This window comes from Heptranchias perlo, chromosome 10, assembly GCF_035084215.1.
Source record: "Heptranchias perlo isolate sHepPer1 chromosome 10, sHepPer1.hap1, whole genome shotgun sequence".
Classification (NCBI taxonomy): domain Eukaryota; kingdom Metazoa; phylum Chordata; class Chondrichthyes; order Hexanchiformes; family Hexanchidae; genus Heptranchias; species Heptranchias perlo.
In genome coordinates, this window is record NC_090334.1 from 44,767,844 (window position 1) to 44,792,687 (window position 24,844).

At 40.2% G+C, this 24,844-nt stretch overlaps 1 protein-coding gene across 3 annotated transcripts in view; it reads right to left on the reverse strand.

Moving 5' to 3' along the window:
• samd4a (sterile alpha motif domain containing 4A) overlaps positions 1-24,844 on the reverse strand; it is a 162,485-nt gene that overhangs the window by 66,426 nt on the left and 71,215 nt on the right. For 2 of the 3 annotated variants that reach the window (XM_067991588.1, XM_067991587.1), the window contains exons 3-4: positions 13,696-14,211; positions 4,820-5,083 (exon numbers count right to left, since the gene is read on the reverse strand). In XM_067991588.1, the coding sequence (XP_067847689.1) occupies positions 4,820-5,083; positions 13,696-14,211 (780 nt within the window). The remainder of the gene's footprint in view (positions 1-4,819; positions 5,084-13,695; positions 14,212-24,844) is intronic. The other variant, XM_067991589.1, reaches the window with a different exon arrangement.

Consider the following 24,844-nt stretch of genomic DNA (forward strand, 5'->3'; position numbering starts at 1 on the left):
GTATTGTGTTCAATTCTGGGCACCGCACTTTAAGAACAATGTCAAGGCCTTAGAGAGGGTGCAGAAGAGATTTACTGGAATGGTACCAGGCTATGGGAAAAGAGCAGGAGTATAGGACTAATTGGATGGCTCTTTCCAAGAGCTGGCACAAACACAATGGACCAAATGGCCTCCTTGTGTGCAGTACCTACTATGAAAATGGGCTGGGTTAATTTTAGAAAGTCGGGTCCAGTCGGAAAGAAAGAAGAAAAAAAGACTTGCATTTATATAGCGCCTTTCATGGCCTCAGGATGTCCCAAAGCACCTTACAGCCAATTAAGTACTTATGAAGTGTAGTCACTGTTGTAGTGTAGAAAACACAGTAGCCAATTTGTACAAAGCAAGATCCCACAAACAGCAATGTGATAATAACCTGATATTCTGTTCTGAAGTTGTGGAAATACAATTAATATTTCCATACCAAAAACATAACAATGAACGATGCGTTCATTCTCAGCCAAGTTTTTTTTTGAAAAAAAGCACAGGTGTTATATGAACAAAATACTTCATGAAAGTCTGTGCGATACAATTTTTACTTCTAAGGCTGGCCATAATGAATTTGAATGCTCTGATCCCCAATGCACTGAAGTCAAAATCCTCATTTACAAACATAGTTCGTTCAAATTGTTTCCTGCGATACTGCTGCACTGTTTTGAACCTAGAAATGACTGTTGGTGATATTAGGGGTTAAACACTTAATGCGCTCATATGATATTCCATTGTCCTCCATTTGAATGGATGTTAACCTCTTAAAGTAAGAAGAACGTCATATGAGCACATTAAGCCTCTGTCCCCTAATATCAACAGTAATTTCCAGGCTTTGTTCTCAAAATGAATCACTGATAGTAAAGTGTGAACAAATAACTTCATTACAGTAATTGCCACGGAGCATTATGGTCTTCATCAGATGACGGTATGCATCACCTTGATCATCCATCATTTGTCATGTTGTGTTAAGAGTACTACTTTGGATCCCACATTCAGATTCAATTTGAATCTTATGTTTGAGACGGGAAGCATTATTCTACTATCATTTCCCTTTATTAATCATATCAATTATTGAGTCTTCATTAATCCAAAATTGGGGATCAAAATTTAAAAAAGGTTAATCAGTGAGCAGACTGAGCAATGCAATAGAGCTCATTGGAAAAAAAAATCTTAGCATTACACCTTCCAAGGAGGGCAAGAACGAGATGTAAACTAATCAATTAGTTGCCAAATTTGAGCTATAATCAATGTCATAAATCATTCATAATTATCGATTTGATAGAAGAATGGGGATTTGTTGTTAACTTGTATTAATAAATAGGTTTAATGGGGGAAATGTCATTAAAATATTGAATGTGTATGTATGAGGATTGAAATAGCATGTGAACGTGGAGTCTACATAGTGTATAATGATAATGTGGCTAAGATATGAATGAGAATAAAGCACAGCCTAGATATATAAATGGGAGATATGTTGATGAATAAACACTAAATTTAATCCTTATTCATACTTTAAGACTACAAAAATAAACAGTGGGTGTACTTAGTATGCTCCGCACTACACCCTGCAGCTAGGGCATTGGTTTTCCAGTATCTGGAGCCAAGGGAGAAGAATCCTGGCACCCAGCGATGGGTCTACCCATGTAGATTCCATAACTGAGCCAAGCTTTTGGGGGGGGGGGGTTTAAGAGGAAAGAGGTAGTGGTACTGACAGTGGCCTCCACCACCAACTTGCATTTATATAGTACCTTTAACATAGAAAATTATCCCAAGGAGCTTCACAGAGGCAAAGTCATCAATCGTGCCCTGGAGAACTGCAGACTTCCTGAATTCATGATTGGATTACCAAATCTACAACACAGGGATGACTTGGTTCCAAACATCCATTGTCAGGGATATCAATCCTAAAGAGACACACTTACCTTTCCCTCAAGGAGGATAATCATCAGTTGGACCCATTCTAAGTATTAGCTAAAATAATTAATACACAGCAACAAGCTTTCACACCAGGGGTTAGTCAGTAATTTTTGTATCCTGGCAGATAATTGCCAGTACTATTTCAACTCCATGAGCGTGTCCAAATATAGAGGAGGTGTGGGATATGTATCCACTTTCTCCTCTCCTCCCCACACTATACAACAATGACTGCACTTACGAAGTAATTCACTGCATGTGAAGTGCTTTGAGATATTTTTCAGATACACGATAAAGCACTAAATGCAAGCATTTCTTTTCATCCAAAACAAAAACATTTCACTATGCATGCTTCAAGCTAACTTCTCATCAGTCTGTCTCAACTTTACTGCCTTACACTTTGGGTTATAACCTATTTGGTTTACACAAGAATGAAGTATTGACTTATTTGTTTGGCTGTCTCATTATGTAGGGATCAGCATCTCAGCATCTGAAATTGGGCTCTACAACAATTTTCACAGCCCAAACGATATGAATATGAACTTGAGTTCTCCAAAGCTAAAATCTGGACCACCAGTATTCAGCTTTAACCACCTGAAGATGAAGTCCTGAAAACCTCATCATAACTTTCTTTAAATATGCCAGCAACACCACCCCTGCTTAACTTTCACCACTTGATAAAGAAATGGTTCAGCTGTTTAATTTTATCCAGCATCCAACTAGAACGCATACATTAGTTAGTGGTGTGAGAAGTCAGGTTAGTTGTATAAAGATCCTCAATACATACATGCCAGATTTTGACACACTGTTCACTTGTATAGGATTGTAGTGTCACACAATTCCATAATTGTACAGATGTTTTTAGCATCCACAAGTAATCTCGTTAGAAAAATTAAAGTCACTCTTAAGATTTCTTTTCTGAACAAGCCCAGTAGAATTATTCTTGTATGCAAGTGAAAGCCTCTGTAATACTACCAGTTCTGGGTGAAAATTTCCCAGACCTGGCAATGACATCTGCTTGCTTTCTGAAGCACTTTGGCAATAGGCATTTACAATGGAATTAATCAAATCCTCCTGAAGACTATTTGCAATGGATATCAGTGTTCAGTGCAGACACAAACCATCTGCATGCACTTTTGCACATGATCTATCCACTGTTCTGAAAAGTTCAGTTGCTCCACAGTGTTTTTTTTCCCCTCTCTCTCTCTCATATCAGGTTCTACTTTTTAAAGATGGTTTGGTCTGTGCTGGAAGCTTTTACTGCTTGGGTAGTTTTGCTATTGGTTGATACAATTGCTGACAAAGATGAGAGATTTGTAGTGATTTCTTAAGCATTCAGCTGTTTCACCAATTGCATATTTTGGGGTCACTATTATTTGAACTGAGTATATATCATTACATAACTGTCATCTGAACCTGCTTGTCCTGGACTGTCAATATCCTGCTGAGTCAGGCAAGAAAGCAGTACACAGCGACAAACAGCTTGTTGACAGGTCACAGGCTACTAATAGCCACTGTAGTTGTATACAAAGTCTAAGTCATTTGACCACTGAATGGTTATTTTGGCACCACCATTTGTTGAGATATGCACAAGATTGGTCAGCTAAATAAAAACACATGGTCGCGAGTCTCAATTTAGCCCCTGGTTTGGCCACAAAAAAACTGTCAGCACTTAAAGTCATCACTGCTCCCTTAAAAGATACAAAAACGCAATACAGCATGCATGGCTTCGAATCAGCATTCAACAGATCCTAAAATTTTATTTGTGGCCAAGTATCAGCCAAAATTATCGCCAGTGACTAGATCCACACCAGAGGTAAAATTTAAACATTTTATTTTTCCTGAAAGGACAGGACAGCCATTAATCAATAATCAGGAAGATGAATATAAACTTGCTCTAGCTTTTATCAGCAGCAATCGCAATACACTTACAAAGAGACAAAGACACAGATCCTCAATTGACACCATCTAGAGATTAATACAAACACATTTTAGATTCATTTTTATAGAAATCTTTAACATGTGCAATACTCTGTTATGCAGAATCTTTTTCAACCTCATGTTCAGCAAGTTTCATTTCTCCCACCTCTCCAGAGTTTAATAATTCTCTGCAATACAAGTCTTTTTTCAGTCCACTTTCAATTTTGTTCTGGATTTTCCTTCCATCTTAAAGTTAGACGAGAGATCTTATCGTCAAAAAGAAAAGCACCTGCTTGACTCCAATATAAGCCACAGCTATATTATTGCTAACACAACTACTAATGGTACTTGCTTTTCTGGATTGATTGCCTACAGTATAGCATTACAGATGTTTTGCACGTCATCTGATGATCCATATTTTTTTGAGCAGTTGTCTGAAAGAATGCTGCTTCTGTGCTCTGTTCCACGTGTTACTATTTGGACACCAATAGAACCTCTGGCCACTATAACAGCCTCCTTTTGCTCTCATCCAGTTAAGCAGAATAGAAGCATAAATCCCACAATATCACATGCACTGCTGAAGAACCAAAAATCCAGCACTATTAGCAACTACAAGAGAACTTGAAGCTTAGCTGTGCAAATTCTTCATTGATACAACTTTGAATATTTTTCCTCCCCAAACTTTTGAATTTTGGATTAAGCTGTAGTGACAACCATTTTGCCAGTTAACATGAAATTTGGTGGCAGATTCCAGAGTTATGGAATCCTTGGGAAGTTGCTAACTAAGTTAACATTACAGTGAAAAGCCTTACCACAAAAATCCACTGTAGCATCAGTGAGCACAATACATCAGCAATGTTAAGAATACAACAGGAGCACTCCCTCTCCATTTCTGCACTAACTGCTTGGAATTTTATATTCTTCTTTAGTGAACACCATTCTAACAACAGTTACCCACCTTTCATGCCACTGCCCTCTTCTTGGAATGTATTACGTGTCACTGCTTGATCTTCAAGATGCTCACTTCCACCGCTACCCGAGGAAGCAACACTGCTCTGTGGGGAGAGGGGAGCATGGTCTGATGGGATACACTGAGGTCCCCTTGCTCGCAGGTCTTCATGGGACATCCATCCATGACCTAGAGGCTGATTTGGCACATTGATTGGTGGGGTAAGAGATACTGAACGCTTCAGAGGGCTGTGGTGTGTCTGGCCTGAGAGAACTAGAAAACATATTATAACATAGAATAGTTATTCATTGAAAGCAGTTAAGTGTCAAAGTCTAATATCTGTAAACCTACCAAATGTGCCACTTTTAAACATATACATACTCGTGCACTTATCATACATGACTTATGAAGTTATAATCCTATAACAATCTTCTGTTGCGATCTAGATTTAGTGGTCTCAAGATCCCAATTTGATTGCATAGTTACACACATGACATCATAAGCCCATTGCTCATCAATGGCCTCCTCACCCATGGAATTCACTGATTCCCAAAAAATCCACAATTTGTTGTATACAAGATGGGCAGAGCCAGGGAAGTACATAATCCAACATTGTCTTGGGCCCATAGGTGCACTGGAGACTAAAATGTCTATCCAGGTCTAAAGCCATATTATTCTACACACGTCATTCATTTATTCCAGAGCACCGATTTATATTATACCCTTGCACTAAAATTGGCTGAACAGCAAATTAGTAAAATTATTTCTATTACTTGCATAGAGATGACAACAGTCAAGTCCTTACTAAGTGACATTTCCCTTCCGTGCCAAAATCTCAGATGTACTCCACGAGTATTCATCAAAACTAAAAAATGCTTTCCATTTCTCGATTCTTGACTTAAAGATGCAGTAAAACAAAGCATGTTGCATGTTTTGAACAGAAGGTAATCTTAGTGTTTGAGCCAATACCAAGGATCACTCAAATCACCACAAGGCTCCAGTTTCAGACATTCAGGCCATCTTTGGACATTATTTAGCCCTAAAGTAGCAACTAATATAGATATCAATTTAAAACGAGTGCATTAATGCTGTTTTCCAGAATAAAAACAGCGAAGGCCAGGAATCAAAAAAGTGTTAGAACTGCCATTTAAAAACATGAAAACAAAATGTGTCCACAGCAGTGGTCACGCAAACAGTTATATTTTTCTCTATTACCTTCGGTCTTTTAAGCAATAAGTTTGGATATCACTGTATGCAGGTCATAATTACATCTGGACCACTATACTATCATAACATACATCTGAGTACATGGTCATCTGTTAAATACACAATAAACTTCTCACATACAATAAACAGTGATTTTAAAGCACCATTTCAATAAATCCCAATTCAAATTTGGTCTGATGGTCACCCATTGGTAGTGTCTAACTTTCACTCCTCTTCTCACCAATTTTACATACACACTTCTGCTTACCTTGCAACCAAGGCAGCAATGCAAGAATGAAGGAAGTTATTATGTGGCAAGAGGACAGAGCTCTTGCATTAATTTTTTTTTAAACTGTAGAAAGAGATCACAAGGCACAAATTACAGAGCTAGCCAATAAATGCAGGTGAAATGCACATAGTTTTTGTTCCTAATTACTGAGCAGGAGCTGCAGCTCCTTTTATTAATATTCATTTAAGTTTTGCTGTTCGATGTGAACACAGCAACATTCACTCACATTATTATTCTAGAAAATAAATCCACTCTAGGTGGACATCCACAACTGGAAATGACAGATCTTCCTTCTGCCTAGTGGAAACACTCAAGTAGAACATCTGCGACTATCCGCTAACCATTTCACTAAAAAAAATAGGTTCACAGTTAGATAATGATAAATCAAACTTGTGAGCCAGGAGGAATAAGGACTTAAAAAGTACTTATCCTTCACTTAAATTGTATTATTCTAGGGATAACTATCCCTAGAATTGTGCTCTGGTGTGGGGGGGGGGGTGGGAGAGGGGGCAGAAGCCTTCTTGGCTGGGAGAATATGTGGCTATTATTTAAAAACAGTCATAAAATTGTATGAAATGCACAGCTGAATGTCTGCTATGTGCTCCTGGCAGGCGAGGTTCCTCGCCGAAGTCAGAAAATGACCCTATAACGTAAGCCAATTACAAGGACCCCTCATCATGTTACTTGTGTGGAAATGTCACTGCACAAGTATGTATGTAAATATTTGCTAAATTCACAATTCAAATTTCCTACAATATTCTTCATGTATATACACTACAGATTACCACATATATCATAATATTGTATTGCATAAATTCTTCTACTCTGGCCAGACTCAAACATAAAACGACTTAAGATACCTCAACATTACATTTAAATCAAGGCCTATCTCAATAGCACAGAAATGTCAACTGAATTAAATACTACTCTATCACTCCAATGAAGAGTTTAAAAATACACAGAGCCATGTCCTATGAATTTGAATGTACTTAAATAGTAGCTTCAATTCTCAGCAAAAATGCAGAATATTTGTCGAAGTTACAGTCATATCCTCATGACACAGATACTAATTGTATTATGTGAGTTATCAGAGATACACCAGTTACTTGTAACTCTAGATCTAGTTTTTTTTTTTTAAAGTTTTCTTTAATAATCTTGCACTTTCAGGATTGCCAGAATTTCTTTGTAAGTCAACGGCCCATTATCAGTTACAAAAATGTTAGAAAATTATTACTAATAATTTGAATTAATTTTCATATTTAAATTGACAGACTTGCCAACACACATCTCGTGAAATCTTACACGATTCTGCTTTTTCACCTGTTTAGTTCCCCCTCCCCCCACACAAAAAAAGAACATTTTAAATAAAAGCAATGCAGGTAAAGGACCTTCCAGCAGTGGTTTTGAGTTGAGATTTTACTGTGTGGGGCGGGGGGGGGGGGGGATCCCCTGCAAATACTGACACACCCAAGGACTCCTGACACACTCCTCCCTAAATTCTGAATGTAAGGAGTCTTACAACACCAGGTTATAGTCCAACAGCTTTATTGGAATCACAAGCTTTCGGAGCTTTCCTCCTTGAAAGCTTGTGATTCCAATAAAGCTGTTGGACTATAACCTGGTGTTGTAAGACTACTTACATTTGTCCACCCCAGTCCATCACCGGCACCTCCACATCGTGCCTAAATTCTGAAGACAGTGTCAGCTACCCAAGGAAAAGCAGTCACTGCAGATATTTACTTAGTATACATTGGCAGAAATACTGATTTAACAAGTAAAAGAAAAACACAAATCTGATGAACTCATGCACGCTTGAGGGTCCAGCGACACTGGATTGTAAACCTTCTGAGATAAAAAGAAAAAAACTGCTCATGCTGAAAATTTGTAGCAAAAAATGAAAATCCTGGCAATTCACAACAGCTGCTTCAACATCTGAAAAAGGAAATGTCATGTTAATATTTCATTTGTAGTCCCTTTGTCAGAACTTGCATTAGTTGAAATACTAATCAGCTCTGAAACAAACATACACCTGCCTTTTTTTTATAAAATAAAGATGCTGATAGACATGTGTATTTCCACAAGGAACTTTTTTTTGTACCAACAAGATGTATCTTACAGAAAGATAAATATATGTGCACGTAATAATGGTATACTGGCATTCGAGCAGCAGCTATTGCTTCCAAAGTACAATTTCAGAAAGAACAAACTGTTCTTTGAAGTCTCCCAATGAAATAATTTTCCTGCTCTCACATACCCTTCCTATTGCTTATCAGAGCAACTATCCACATGCTGAGCCGGTGCCCTTCAATATACTCCTAGTTTAAATACAAACTTTTTCATATTTGAGGTGTCTAACCACAGTAGTTCATTTTATAGTTTGCTCCTCCCATAGGATCAACTTCATTTACCTCCCAAGTGTACCCAATATATAGGACTACACCACCTCCTTTTCTGTGCATTCTATACCCCTGAATGTTAAACTCATGTCCATTTTCTGGATCTGGCCACATTTCTGGTTATTCCCACCGCATCATAGCTCCTTACTGCCAGTTCTGACATTTTATTCCTAATGTTTCTCACACATATTATAAATGTACCACCTTCCATGTTCCCCACTTTCTGCCTAATACTAGTCTTTGGTTCACGTTCGTCTCTCTGGATGCCTTGTATTGTTCACCTATCCAACAACCCATCTGGCCCGAGATCTTCTTTCCTCACTGACTTTCCACCTCACCTTCATATATCTAGTTCAAATGATTTTCAATTGCTGTCTCAAATATTTTTCGCAAGTCCCTTCGTGCCAACCTAGTCTAGGTGTATCTTTTTAATTCTAAAAGTGTTCTCAATTATTTATCGTGGTAGCATTGTTATTGTTGCTAGCCATTCAGTTACATCCTCAATTTCCTTGAACTCCCTTCCTTTCCCAAACAATAGAATTTTGTTGCATAACTCACACATTCTAGATGCAACATTTATATAAAAATTTTGCATTTAGTACATGTCTATCACACCTCAAGGCATTGCACTTGCACCTAATTTATGAAAATATTTTAGTCAAATACCAAATCACAACTAAACAGGTACTGAACAGATCAACAAATAGCAAGCAGGAATAAAAATAACCAAATCAATTGGCAACCAGGAAACAGCTACCTTAAAAAGTGTAACTAATGAAATCATTTGCAATAATTTTTGGAAATTCCTTTGACCTCCACTTTAGTTTGCCAGTCACCTCAAGTGAGATTTTAAGTTTTCTAACAACAAAAACAGAAAAAAAATAAGTTCACAATATTAAATTTACATACACAGTTGATGTATGTGTTTCAATATCTTCAGAACAATTTTGGTCCAATGCCTGTGTTAGAAACCAAAGATTTCAATGTTCCTCTTTCCCCAGATTTCTGAGCGAAGAGGATCAAGCTAAGTAGCAGGCTTCCAGAATGCACTAGTGCATATCACACTAACAGACTACAACTCTCAATACAATTACAGCTGCCTCTTTCTGGACAGGGAGGGAAGCCATGGCTTAGAAACAGGAGGCAATGTCTTGCTATCAATAATAAAACAAAATTCTGGTACTTTAAAGACGACCGGATTCTGTAATTAGACAACAGTTTCTCCCAGATACAGCTTTCTTTCGAGGCCGGGGTGCCGGGACAGAGGCACCGAACGAGAACGGTGAAAGACAGCAGACGAGACGAGGAAGGAAGGAAGGAAGGAAAAGGAAAAAAGGTATTCCCTCAAAATTAATTGAGATACAGGCTAAAAGCGCATGCTAAACAGATATTTTTGTATGAAAAACATCAAAGCAAAGTTGGCAAGTAACTCACAAATTTAGCAAGAGATTCCCTGGCTGTTTACTGCAGTCATTCTGGGATTTGAATTCTACTAACTTTCAGCTGACAGAGCCATAGCTTGGGAAAGCTCCATGAACATGAGCCCAGGCTTCGCAAGCCTCTGACAGCGAAAGCTGTTAGGGACATCTCAAACATAAAAAACTGTTTTGCAAATGTAATCGATTTATTCTAAATTGTGTTATTTTTATGTCCATTATGCTACAAATCCTCTTTCCAGTACCAAGTTTCACAGTTTAGTGAGAAACCAAGATATCAGGCCAGAAGATTCTCAAAACATAACTGGAGCAATTTCTCAGCCTGCTTTCTACAATTCTGGACTGCCCATTTAGATTTTCAGTTTTGAAAATTCCTATCTGGTAGTTTTTTTCCCCATTTGCAATCTGTTTTTTTGATAAAGTAGTGACAAATCACTGAAGCTAAGAATATAGAATTGACTTAAATCAAAGACAAATGAGACAAAATTATGCATGTAGAAAGGTGCGGCATCTGCGGTGCAACAGACACAGGCATGAATTAGAAACATAACCTTATGGATGGAGATGACAAGCTACTATCCCATAACATGTTCATAAAACTACAGAGAAGTAAAATTTGAATAGGTTACCCAAATTCGTTAATAGGTGGAGAAAGTAAGGCATATCCATTTCAATATCATTTATCTAGCCAATAATAGTCCTGACCAAGAACAAACTTTGTTGTTTATAAAAAAAAGTCCAGAACTAATACAGAAAGGAAGTTACCTTGACAAATACAATATACATTTTTTTAATAATTATTGCTCTTAGAACAATCAAAATTCTAATAAATATCGATTTTAAGATCACAATTCATGTGTACATTAATAAAAGGCAACATACAACCATTTTCAAAGCATGAACATAATGTGCTTTAAAACTATAACCACAAAACTATTCACAATAGCATAAATTTTAAATAAACATTTCCAATATTTCCCAGATGAGTCCAAACGAATCACAAAAAATCAAAGCGAATGTCGAGCTACTCTGACACAAGTGGTTGTAAAGATGCATTCATTTGTCATGTTAAAGCTGCTTTTTACAAAGGAAATTATTTTGGCTGAGGAAACAGAGATGGTCTTGTAGATATTTCTATTTGTTTGTTTTTCCATTTCAACACTGGTACCAATGGCACTAATCATGTACTCCAGGTCCGTCATTGTAGCAGAGTCAGGCACTGCTTCAAACAAACAGTACATAGATTTTTAAATAATCACATCAGAAAGCTTAATTCATCTGACCTACATTATGGCAGTACAAAAGAGTACTATTTTAAAACTGCTTCACAGCATTGCTTTTAGCACTTGGTACTTCTGCTTTTCCACAACCCAAAGAAACACTCCCACAATTTGTAAAAAGTTGAAAACCAAGAATTAATCTAATCTTACTTTGATTTTTGATATCAATTTAAACTGGAAATTTAAAAAAAATTATTTAGAGGCTAGTGACAACCACATTAACCATGTCAACAGCTTTCTGAGAGAATAAACCTAATGTTTTGAGCTCCCTCAATGGCTTTGCAAGTTTATTCAGTGAGTAGCTGAGCAACTGAGTCCAGAAAAATCCCAGGTCTTGTGCTGAATTAACTGATCAAGGGGGGAGAAAAAGAAAAGAAATTTAGACATTGAGCAGGAATGAGGAATTGGAGGGGGTGATTAAAGGCAAGGCGGAAGAGATAGGTTTTGAAGAGTCATTTGAAGTTGGGGTAGAATGATGCTAAGCAGAAAGCTTTTGGAAGAGAATTGCAGTGAGCAAAGCCATGGTGGCTGAAGGCTCTATCAAAATACAAAACAGCTCTATTATTGAAAGTTTCAGGGGCTATTTATTCTAATTATTCATGTGTCCAACAACAATCAGATTCTTGCCACGTCTAATGCAATTTAATGACTGCAAAATACTCTGACCAAATTAAATCGAGATTGCTGGTGCTGGTACACTCTATTGATTAGGAACATAGAAATTGATAGACGAGAAAAGACCAAGATCCATCTAGTTCGCCTTCTACCATCCTGGTGGTCTCATAATACAACGATAATGGAGTTGTTGACATCAATCATAGCAATCAAACTCAACCAACTCGATCAGTCTACAACAGAGTCAGACGTAACACAAGGAAAACCCCAGTGGTGGAGAGCTTTGGGAACCAGAGGTCCAAAGTCACCTGTTCTTCTCAAGCATGCTACACTTACCACGTCATATCTCAAATTCATCATATACTGTATCACTAAATGTTATCTTCTGAAAGAAATCTAAATTGCAATTGAATGAATCAACACTAACTGCTCCCCTATCTCCCTAGGGAGCCTGTTCCACAGATCTGATTCTCAGAGCAAGATTCAACAACGCTGCACTTAGCGTTAAAATTTGCCCCTACTCTCATTTATTGCCTGTCTGCAAAGAATTGAACTTCCACATTACTGATTTCAAAGTTATGAATCTTCCTTTACCTATAGATCCAAATTCAAGCAGTGAAAGTCATAGTCTAAGGACACATTTACACAACAGTAGCATCAGTGCAGAGGTTTAGCTTCACACCAGTACTAGTTACAGCGTAAATGTGGCTTGCATCTGACGTCAATGACACCAGAACAATGTGGAGCAAAACAAAACAAAACTCCTTTGAGGAGCAAGTCTCACTATATTTGGGAGTCAGTTTGGGCCTTCACACCCGATTTACACTCCACAAATTAATCATTGGTGCAAAGCTGTAAAACACTTCAAATCAGCTCTATATTTACAGTATGAATGCTTTGCTACTTTGCCTTAACATGACCTTTTGCATTACTTGGGTGTGAAATCTTACCTTTGCACTTCTCTAGTTAAGTTTTGGATAGGACAACAGGAAATTTGGATCTAATAAATCCTTGCACCAGGTTCTGAATCCACCATGGTATCTTTTTATTAAGGCAATCTAATGCAAGGTGACACTACTATGTGGGACCAAATGTAGAAATCTCATTTGTGTAAGTGAGATTTCTGTAATTTCAAGCCACATCCTGACCAGATGCAAGGAGGGAAAATATCATTACTATCTTCCAACTTTTCCTTGGTAGAAACTGGAACAAGGGAGAAAGTCAGAGATTTTTACATCATTTTCATGCAGCTACGTTAGGAAATAAACATATAAACTGAGACTATCAGCAAGAAATTCTAACTGCAGCAGTGGGAGATTTTTTAAAAATGCATTTAGTGAATAATATGGTACTTGTGTGCAATTCATAAACTGAAGTGAAATGTAGTTTTAGTTTGCTGTTCTAAAAGTTATCTTTCCAGGACAAAGTTGTTTCAGCCTTTGTTAACGTACTTACGATACGTACAGTAGTTACATCAGGCATTTCTGCTGTACTTTTCCAAAGTGACTAAATATTCTAAGTATAATTGTTTTCCTTTAGCAACAAATTAATCTCTAAAATTGATCTGCTGGCCTACAAGTTGCTACAGAGTATACTAGCGTTTCCCTAAAAGCCTGAAAAATATTAAATTACAAAGTATAAAACAGCAGCATTTTATACTCACTTGTGGTTGTGCTAGTCCCAATAGCGTTGATTGTTGTAGGTACAGATGTAGAAGAATAAAGTGGCAAATGTCCATTCTCACAAGCCTGGTTCTTGTCTGGCCAGTTAGAAGCAGACACACAGATCCCAGAATCACGTAGACTCTGCCAACCATTCAGCTTGTCATCAGAGTTTTGTCTTTGGTGATAATAAAGAGATTGCCCATAATCCATCGAATCCGGACGTCCTCTGGTTTGGTTCCCGTAACCAGAGGTGCGATCTTCTAAATGGTTGAGCCACATGGCTAGTGCATTTCTGTCCTCCAGTGAGGTGGCTGGATGGATCAAAGCATAGGATAAGAGTTGTCTGCTCTCCTCTATATGCTGATTGTTCTCAATTGAATGAGCCAAGATTTTAGGTAAAAGTTTCATGTACTCCATTTTTGCATCAATATTTCCTGGCTTCAGTAACGGGAGATGGGTCAGCAACAGCATAATCACTTTGTCCTTGGATTCTTGATGCCATTGGTTAATGAATGCTGCAAAAATGTTAAAGTATGAAAACATTAATTTTCAGATATTTGGGTTCTTCTAAAGAATCATTCCAGGTTGGATTAGAAACTTGAAACAACCAACCTTTTCAACCCCCAAGGCCTAACTGGTACTTCTGATAATATGACAAGTGTTTGGGGGACACTAAAATCCCTCAAATACTATTCAATGTGCCATTCATCAAGCGTTGCAACTTCTTACTCCCAATCTTGCCATTAAGTATTGTAAATAAAGGATGCACAAAAACTTGATAAAACAATTTATATTCCAACAGTGCACTGACTTGATAATGCATTACAAAGCTACATGTGAGTTGTAAATTGTATCTAATAGCTCACTAAGCATTCTGTTGAATCTACACACTATAGAATTTAGGCCCAAAGAGTCGTTTTAAATGTAAGCCATTGCTGTGAGGATTTTGAGAGCTGGTTTCAGTAATGCCACTCAATGGCTCGCATTGGATTTTGTTCTCAACTGTGCAATTTCTATAAAATATGAGACTAATACACGAGTACTGCACAGGACACTGGTATGACTTCTCAATCCCATCTTATCATTTGAGTATAAAAAAGTTATTTTTGATCATATTGGAATGGCTTCATTTTGTACATTGATCAATCTATTTGCACTACATTTCAGGTAGGCCAATCCATGCAATTGAAGTGAAAATAAGCTATTCATATTAAGAAAAATCAAAATTCCCCAAATTCATTGCAGTAAAAAGGATAATCAGAGGACAAGGACTGCATTACAAGATTCAAACAGGCGCGAGAAACTAAGGTGACATCACAACAATATAGTTCAGGCATTATTCACCTGAACACACATGATTATGTATTAAATATCGACGCTGTGTGGTTTAAGTTTAGCCAATGGAATCATATGTTTTATTATAACTCTTACTATGACTACATAATTAAATTTGGTGATTTTTTAAAAAAATGTTAGACTTGGGGAATCTAACAAAATAAAATGGTGCATTTTTTAAAAAAAGAGACACTGTTGAATTAGTATAGTCTTGTATAGGACTAAAAACTTGCATTATTCCATGTCAGTACATAACCAAGATCAAAAAAGAGACAAGACCATAAGAAATAGGAGCAGGAGTAGGCCATACGGCCCCTCAAGCCTGCTCCACCATTCAATCAGATCATGGCTGCTCTTCGACCTCAATTCCATTTTCCCGCCCGATCCCCTTATCCCTCGATTCCCTTGGTGTCCAAAAATCTATAGATCTCAGTATTGAATATATTCAACGATTGAGCATCCACAGGCTTCTGGGGTGGAAAATTCCAAATATTCACGACCCTCTGAGTAAAGAAATTCCTTCTCCTCAGTCCTGAATGTCTGACCCCTTATCCTGAGACCATGTCTCCTAGTTCTAGGCTCTCCAGCCAGGGGAAACTCTCAGCATTTACCCTGTCAAGCCCTTTCAGAATCTTGTATGTTTCAATGAGATCACCTCTCATTCTTCTAAACTCGAGAGTATAGGCCCATTCTACTCAATCTCTCCTCATAGGTCAACCCTCTCATCCCAGGAATTAATCTAGTGAATCTTTGTTGCACATCTTCTAAGGCAAGTATATCCTTCCTTAGGTAAGGAGACCAAAACTGTACACAGTACTCCATGGGACACTGGCACCAATACTGGAAAAAGAGGGAGCTGTTCCGTTGAGGCGGGCTTCACTTAAATTTGGCTGGGACCAATGTCCTGGCAAATCAAATAACTAGAGCAGTTAATAGGGCTTTAAACTAATACGTGTGTGGGGGTGGGGGGGGGGGTGGGAGAAAAAGAGGAAGGGGGTTCAAGTAAGGGTAATTTTATCAGTCTAAAAAGAAAAAAAGTCAAGGCTGTAGAGCAGACTATGATTTGGGTAAAAACAAGCAGAGTATGTCAGGAAGGGACAGAGAGTTTAATGGTTATAGTATAGCAGTGAATAAGGAAAATGGCAGAGACATTTAAATATTTTCTGTCTTCACAGTAGAAGACACAAAAAAAAATACTAGAAATATAGTGGGGAACCAAGGGTCTAATGAGAGGGAGGAACTTAAATTAATTAAGATTAGTAAAGAAAAAGTATTAGAAAAATTAATGGGACGAAAAGCCAACAAATCCCCTGGACCTGATGGCCTACACCCTAGGGTTTTTAAAGAGGTGGCTACAGAGATAGTTTTGATCTTCCAGAAGTCCCTAGATTCTAGAATGGTCCACCTGGATTACACAGTAGCAAATGTAACCCCGTTATTCATTGGATAATGGACAGAAAAAAAAAGTAGGAATAAACAGTTCATTTTCCGGTTGGCAGGTTGTAACTAGTGGGGTGCCGCAGTGATCGGTGCTTAGGCCTCAGCTATTTACAATCTATATTAATGGCTTGATGAAGGGACCGCACGTAACGTATCCAAGTTTGCTGATGATACAAGGCTAGGTGGGAAAGACGCAGAGAGGCTGGAAAGGGATATAGACAGGTTAAGTGAGTGGGCAAGAAGATGGCAGATAAGAGTATAATGTGGTGAAATGTGAGGTTATTTACTTCGGTAGGAAGAATAGAAAAACAGAATATTTTTTAAATGGTGAGGATCTATTAAATGTTGGTGTTCAGGAGGGATTTGGGTGTCCTTGTACATGAAACACAAAGTTAACATGCAGGTACAGCAAGCAATTAGGAAGGCAAGTGGTATGTTGGCATTTATTGAAAGGGGATTGGAGTACAAGAGTAAGGAAGTCTTGCTGCATTTGAGATTATCCTAGATTTCACACAGGAAGCAAAATAAATGACGATATTTTTTCTTCTCCTTTCTCTGGATCAGGCAACTGCCAGACTTCTATTTCGCAACATCCCAAAGTGGCATGATTGAAATCAAGAATGGTGTGTGGAATTGCAGGTACAGACTTGCATCCCATCACTCTGCTACACCATATTACAGCAATCTCAAGAGGAGCTCCAAGCAAAAAAGTCTAAGTAAACTACAGGCTTACGTCAATTAAAGAGAATAGCACCATTTTTTGTGGGGTTGGGGAGGAAGAGAAAATTTTAAAAATTTGCACACATTTTCAGATAACTGCATACGACTTCCTTCTTCCAAGTTTAGCTGGTAATCAAGTCCCTGTGGTTTCCAACACCACCATTCTTACAATTACAGCCAATAATTTGATTTGGCCATAGACCAAACCTTTGAACAGAACACAGCGGAAAGGTACCATGGGCAAAAATAAAAGAAAATGAAAACAAAATCCCAAGTGAATGGCATCCAGCTGGAAAAGCTGATGACTCACATGCAAATAAAATATGTGTATAACTGTAGAGAGCAGCAATTTCTGAGATAAAATAGTGATTCACACATGACTAAACCTTGATGTAAAAGGGTTCACAAATTACAAAATGAGAATGTGTACCATTCATGACGAAAGCACATTTCTGTTAAGAATACACCTAATTCTCTACTTTTTATATAATCAGGGGGTTTTCTACTTAAAGAAAACAATTCAGAACTGCTTAAACATGATATTTGCAACCAAGAACCATTAACTATCAACAATCAGCAATCATGTTTCTAATAACTGAAAAACTAAGTAAACGTTCTGGGAACTATACATTAAAAATTACTTCCTTAAAACAAATGAACATTTCATTGAAAATAGGGAACAATTTGACCTTTTAAAGAATACACATTACGTAGAACATACAGCACAGGAACAGGCCATTCGGCCCAACAGGTCCATGCCGATGTTTATGCTCCACAAGAGCCTCCTCCATCCCTACTTAATCTAACCCGAACAGCATTATCTTCCTCATGTGTTTATCTAGCTGCCCCTTAAATGCATTTATGCTATGCACCTCAACTATTCCTTGTAGTAGCAAGTACTGGGTACGGTAGCATAGTGGTTATGTTACTGGACTAGTAATCCAGAGTCATGAGTTCAAATCCTACCATAGCAGCTGGGAAATTTAAATTCAATTAAATAAAATCTGGAATAAAAAATACTAGTAATTGTGGCCATGAAACTACCGGATTGTCGTAAAAACCCATCTGGTTCACTAATGCCCTTTAGGGAAGGAAACCTGCCGTCCTTACCTGGTCTGGCCTATATGTGACGCCAGACCACCAGCACTGTGGTTGATTCTTAATTGCCCTCTGAAATGGCCGAGCAAGCCACTCAGTTGTCACCTTCTCAAGGGCAATAAATGCTGGCCTTGCCAGTGACACCCACATCCCCCTGGTCTCCCCCGCAAGTGGAAACATCTTCTCCACATCTACCCTATTAAACCCTTCCATAATCGTAAAGGCCTCTTATTAGGTCACCAATCAGCCTTCTCTTTTCTAGAGAAAAGAGCCCCAGCCTGCTCAATCTTTCTTGATAGGTATAGCCTCTCAGTTCTGGTATCATCCTAGGAAATCTTTTTGCACCTTCTCCAGTGCCACATGTTTAAACCACACAGAAACAAATTACAGTACTGGGGGAACAAACTTAAGTATGCAGTGCTCCTTATATCATTAGGTCATCTCAAAGAGGTACTGGCCATAATCTTCCAATCATCCTTAGATATAGGGGCGGTGCCAGAGGCCTGGAGAACTGCAAATGTTACACCCTTGTTCAAAAAAGGATGTAAGGATAAACCCAGCAACTATAGGCCAGTCAACTGAACCTCGGTGGTGGGGAAACTTTTAGAAACGATAATCCAGGACAGAATTAGTTGTCACTTGGACAAGTGCGGATTGATTAGGGAAAGCTAGCACGGATTTGTTCAAGGCAAATTGAGTTTAACTAACTCGAGAGTTTTTTGATGAGGTAACAGAGAAGGTCAATGAGGGCAATGCAGTTGATGTGGTGTATGTGGACTTTCAAAAAGGCGTTTGATAAAGTGCCGCATAATAGGCTTGTCATCAAGATTGAAAAGGGGGCAGTAGCAGCATGGATACAAAATTAGCTAAGTAACAGGAAGCAAAGTGCAGTGGTGAACGGTTGCTTTTCGGACTGGAGGGAGGTGTATAGTGGTGTTCCCCAAGGGTTGGTACTGGGACCACTGCTTTTCTTCATATAAATTAGTGACTTGGATGTACAGGGCACAATTTCCAAATCTGCAGACGACACAAAACTTGGAAGGGTAGTGAACAGTGAGGAGGATAGTGATGGACTTCAAGAGGACAGACACAGGCTGGTGAACTGGGCAGACATGTGGCAGATGAAATTTAACGCAGAAAAATGTGAAGTGATACATTTCGGTAGAAAGAAGAAAGGCAAGATAAACTAGAGGGCACAATTCTAAAAAGGGTACAGAAACAGAGAGATCTGGGGGTATATGTGCACAAATCTTTGAAGGTGGCAGGACAGGTTGAGAAAGCAGTTAAGAAAGCATACGGGATCCTGGGTTTTATAAACAGAGGCATAGAGTACAAAAGCAAGGAAATCATGAAGCAGCTTTATAAAACACTGGTTCGACCACAACTGGAGTATTGTGTCCCATTCTGGGCACCACACTTTAGGAAGGATGTGAAGGCCTTACGGAGGGTGCAGAAAAGATTTACTAGAATGATTCCAGGGTGTGGGACTTCAGTTACATGAATAGATTGGAGAAGCTGGGGTTGCTCTCCTTGGAACAGAGAAGGTTGCGAGGAGATTTGATAGAGGTATTCAAAAATCATGAAGGGTCGAGACAGAGTAGATAGAGAGAAACTGTTCCCATTGGTGGAAGGGTCAAGAATCAGACTACATAGATTCAAAGTGATTGGCAAAAGAACCAAAGGAGACATGAGGAAAAACATTTTTTTAACATAGCGAGTGGTTAGGATCTGGAATACACTGCCGGGGAGGGGGGGGTGGCGGTGAGTGGGTGTGGAGGCAGATTCAATTGTGGCTTTTAAAAGGGAACTGGGTAAGTACTTGAAAGGAAAAAGCTTGCAGGGCTAAGGATAGGACGGGGGGGTGGGACTAACTGGATTGCTCTTGCATTGAGCCGGCATGGACTCAATTGGCCAAATGGCCTCCTTCTGTGCTGCAACCTTTCTATGATTCTATGAAGTGCTTTACATCCAATTAATTACTCTGTGTAACCACTGTTATGTAGGCTAATACAGCAGCCAACTTGCACACAGCAAGGTCCCACAAATACTAATTGAGATACATGACCAGCTAATCTGTTTTTCATTGTGTTGGTTGAGAGGGGAGTTTTGGCCAGGACATCAGAAGGACAGCTTGCTCCTTTTGGAATAGTGCATTGATTCTTTTGTGCCTACCTCAACAGACAGACAGGGCTTTGGTTCAATGTCTCATCTGAAAAACAGCATCTCAGAACTACCCTCTAGTGTCTCCAAACCAACCTACATAGAAATCAATACAAGTAGACCCCCAAGGATACTACTGGAGGCTAAAACCAGACAAGTTGCCAGTGAATCCCCAGGGTCTGATAATCTACATCCAAGAGTACTAAAGGAAGTGGCCCTGGAAATAGTGGATGCATTGGTGATCATCTTCCAAAATTCTATAGACTCTGGGAACAGTTCCTACAGATTGGAGGGTGGCAAATGTAACCCCTCTATTTAAAAAAGGAGGGAGAGAAAAAAAAAAGTTACAGACCAGTTAGCCTAACATCAGTAGTGGGGAAAATGCTGGAGTCTATCATAAAAGATGTGATAACAGAACACTTGGAAGGCATTAACGGGATTGGACAAAGTCAGCATGGGTTTATGAAAGGGAAATCATGCTTAACAAATCTACTGGAGTTTTTTTGAGGATGTAACTAGTAGAATAGATAGGGGAGAACCAGTGGATGTGGTGTATTTGGATTTTCAGAAGGTTTTTGATAAGGTCCCACACAGGTTAGTGTGCAAAATTAAAGGACATAGGATTGGGGGGAATATACTGGCATGGATTGAGAATTGGTTGACAGGCAGGAAACAGAGAGTAGGAATAAATGGGTCTTTTTCCGGGTGGCAGGTAGTGACTAGTGGAGTACCGCAGGGATCAGTGTTTGGGCCCCAGCTATTCACAATATATATCAAAGATTTGGATGAGGGAACGGAATGTAACATTTCCAAGTGTGCAGACGACACAAAGCTGGGGTAGAATGTGAGCTGTGAGGAGGATGCAAAGAGGCTCCAATGTGATTTAGACAAGTGGGCAAGAACATGGCAGATGCAGTATAACGTGGATAAATTGAGGTTATCCACTTTGGTTGTAAAAACAGAAAGAGATTATTATCTGAATGGTGATAGATTGGGAAAAGGGGAGGTGCAACGAGACCTGGGTGTCCTTGTACACCAGTCGCTGAAAGCGAGCATTCAGGTGCAGCAAGCAGTTAGGAAGGCGAATGGTATGTTGGCCTTCATTGCAAGAGGATTTGAGTACAGGAGCAGGGATGTCCTCCCTCAGCTAATGAATCAGACCTCCTCCATGTTGAGCACCACTTGGAGGAAGCATGGAGGGTAGCAAGGGCACAGAATGTACTCTGGGTGGGGTCTTCAATGTTCATCACCAACGGTAGCTCGGTAGCACCACTACTGACTGAGCTGGCCGAGTCCTGAAGGACATAGCTGCCAGACTGGGCCTGCGGTGAGCGAACCAACACGAGGGAAAAACCTACTTGACCTCGTCCTCACCAATCGACCTGTCGCAGATGCATCTGTCCATGACAGTATTGGTAGGAGTGACCACCGCACAGTCCTCGTGGAGACGAAGTCCCGTCTTTGCACTGAGGACACCATCCAACGTGTTGTGTGGCACTATCACCGTGCTAAATGGGATAGATTCAGAACAGATCTAGCAGCTCAAAACTGGGCATCCATGAGGCGCTGTGGGCCATCAGCAGCAGCAGAATTGTATTCTAACACAATCTGTAACCTGATGGCCCAGCATATTCCGCACTCTACTATTACCAACAAGCCAGGGGATCAATCCTGGTTCAATGAGGAGTGTAGAAGAGCATGCCAGGAGCAGCATCAGGCATACCTAAAAATGAGGTGCCAACCTGGTGAAGTTACAACTCAGGACTACATGCATGCTGAACAGCAGAAGCAACATGCTATAGACAGAGCTAAGCAATTCCACAACCAACGGATCAGATCAAAGCTCTGCAGTCCTGCCACATCCAGTCATGAATGGTGGTGGACAATTAAACAACTAACGGGAGGAGGAGGCCCAACCATCTTCAGCTGCTTCATCAATGACCTTCCCTCCATCATAAGGTCAGAAATGGAGATGTTCGCTGATGATCGCACAGTGTTCAGTTCCATTCGCAGCCCCTCAAATAATGAAGCAGTCCGTGCCCGCATGCAGCAAGACCTGGACAACATCCAGGCTTGGGCTCTTAAGTGGCAAGCAACATTCGCGCCAGACAAGTGACAGGCAATGACCATCTCCAACAAGAGAGAGTCTAACCACTTCCCTTTGACATTCAACGGCATTATCATCGCCGAATCCCCCACCATCAACATCCTGGGGGTCACCATTGACCAGAAACTTGACTGGACCAGCCATATAAATACTGTGGCTACAAGAGCAGGTCAGAGGCTGGGTATTCTGCGGTGAGTGACTCACCACCTGACTCCACAAAGCCTTTCCACCATCTACAAAGGCACAACTCAGGAGTGTGATGGAATACTCTCCACTTGCCTGGATGAATGCAGCTCCAACAACACTTAAAGCTCGACACCATCCAGGACAAAGCAGCCCGCTTGATTGGCACCCCATTCACCACCCGAAACATTCACTCCCTTCACCACTGGCGCACTGTGGTTGCAGTGTGTACCATCCACAGGATGCACTGCAGCAACTCGCCAAGGCTTCTTCGACAGCACCTCTCAAACCCGCGACCTCTACCGCCTAGAAGGACAAGGGCAGCAGGCACATAGGAAGAACAACACCTGCACGTTCCCCTCCAAGTCACACACCATCCCGACTTGGAAATATATCTCCGTTCCTTCATCGTCACTGGGTCAAAATCCTGGAACTCCCTTCCTAACAGCACTGTGGGCGTACCTTCACCACACAGACTGCAGCGGTTCAAGGCGGCAGCTCACCACCACCTTCTCAAGGGCAATTAGGGATGGGCAATAAATGCTGGCCTCACCAGCAACACCCACATCCCATGAACAAATAAAAAAAAGTTACAGGGCCTTGGTGAGACCACATTTGGAGTATTGTGTGCAGTCTTGGTCTCCTTGCCATGGAGGGAGTGCAACGAAGGTTTACCAGACTGATTCCTGGGATGGCAGGACTGACGTATGAGGAGAGATTGGATCGACTAGGCCTATGTTCACTAGAGTTTAGAAGAATGAGAGGTGACCTCATCGAAACATATAAAATTCTAACAGGACTAGACAGACTAGATGCAGGGAGGATGTTCCCGATGGCTGGGGAGACCAGAACCAGGGGTCATAGTCCAAAGATACGGGGTATTCCATTTAGAAATCGAGATGAGGAGAAATTTCTTCACTCAGAGGGTGGTGAACCTGTGGAATTCTCTACCACAGAAGGCAGTGGAGGCCAAGTCATTAAATGTATTCAAGGAGATAGATATATTTCTTAATGCTAAAGGGATCAAGGGATATGGGTAAAAAGTGGGAACAGGGTACTGAGTTAGACTATCAGCCATGATCATTTTGAATGGCGGAGCAGGCCTGAAGGGCCTACTCTTGCTCCTATTTTTTATGTTTCTATGAAGCACTGGTATTATTTTCGCACTGCTTGTTCAGCTGGAACAACCTAACATATTAGGACACTGGCCTGCAAGGTTACCTTGGGGCCAAGTTGGAAACATTTCAATGCCACTGAAGTCCACTCCCCCATGTTCATAGAGTCATAGAGTTATACAGCACGGATAGAGGCCCTTCGGCCCATCGTGTCCGTGCCGGCCATCAAGCCCTGTCTACTCTAATCCCATATTCCAGCATTTGGTCCGTAGCCTTGTATGCTATGGCATTTCAAGTGCTCATCCAAATGCTTCTTGAATGTTGTGAGGGTTCCTGCCTCCACAACCCTTTCAGACAGTGAGTTCCAGACTCCAACCACCCTCTGGGTGAAAAAGTTCTTTCTCAAATCCCCTCTAAACCTCCCGCCTTTTACCTTGAATCTATGCCCCCTTGTTATAGAACCCTCAACGAAGGGAAAAAGCTCCTTAGTATCCATCCTATCTGTGCCCCTCATAATTTTGTACACCTCAATCATGTCCCCCTTCAGCCTCCTCTGCTCCAAGGAAAACAAACCCAATCTTCCCAGTCTCTCTTCATAGCTGAAGCGCTCCAGCCCTGGTAACATCCTGGTGAATCTCCTCTGCACCCTCTCCAAAGCGATCACATCCTTCCTGTAGTGTGGCGACCAGAACTGCACACAGTACTCCAGCTGTGGCCTAACCAGTGTTTTATACAGCTCCATCATAACCTCCTTGCTCTTATATTCTATGCCTCGGCTAATAAAGGCAAGTATCCCATATGCCTTCTTTACCACCTTATCTACCTGTTCCGCCGCCTTCAGGGATCTGTGAACTTGCACACCAAGATCCCTCTGACCCTCTGTCTTGCCTAGGGTCCTCCCATTCATTGTGTATTCCCTTGCCTTGTTAGTCCCTCCAAAGTGCATCACCTCGCACTTTTCCGGGTTAAATTCCATTTGCCACTGTTCCG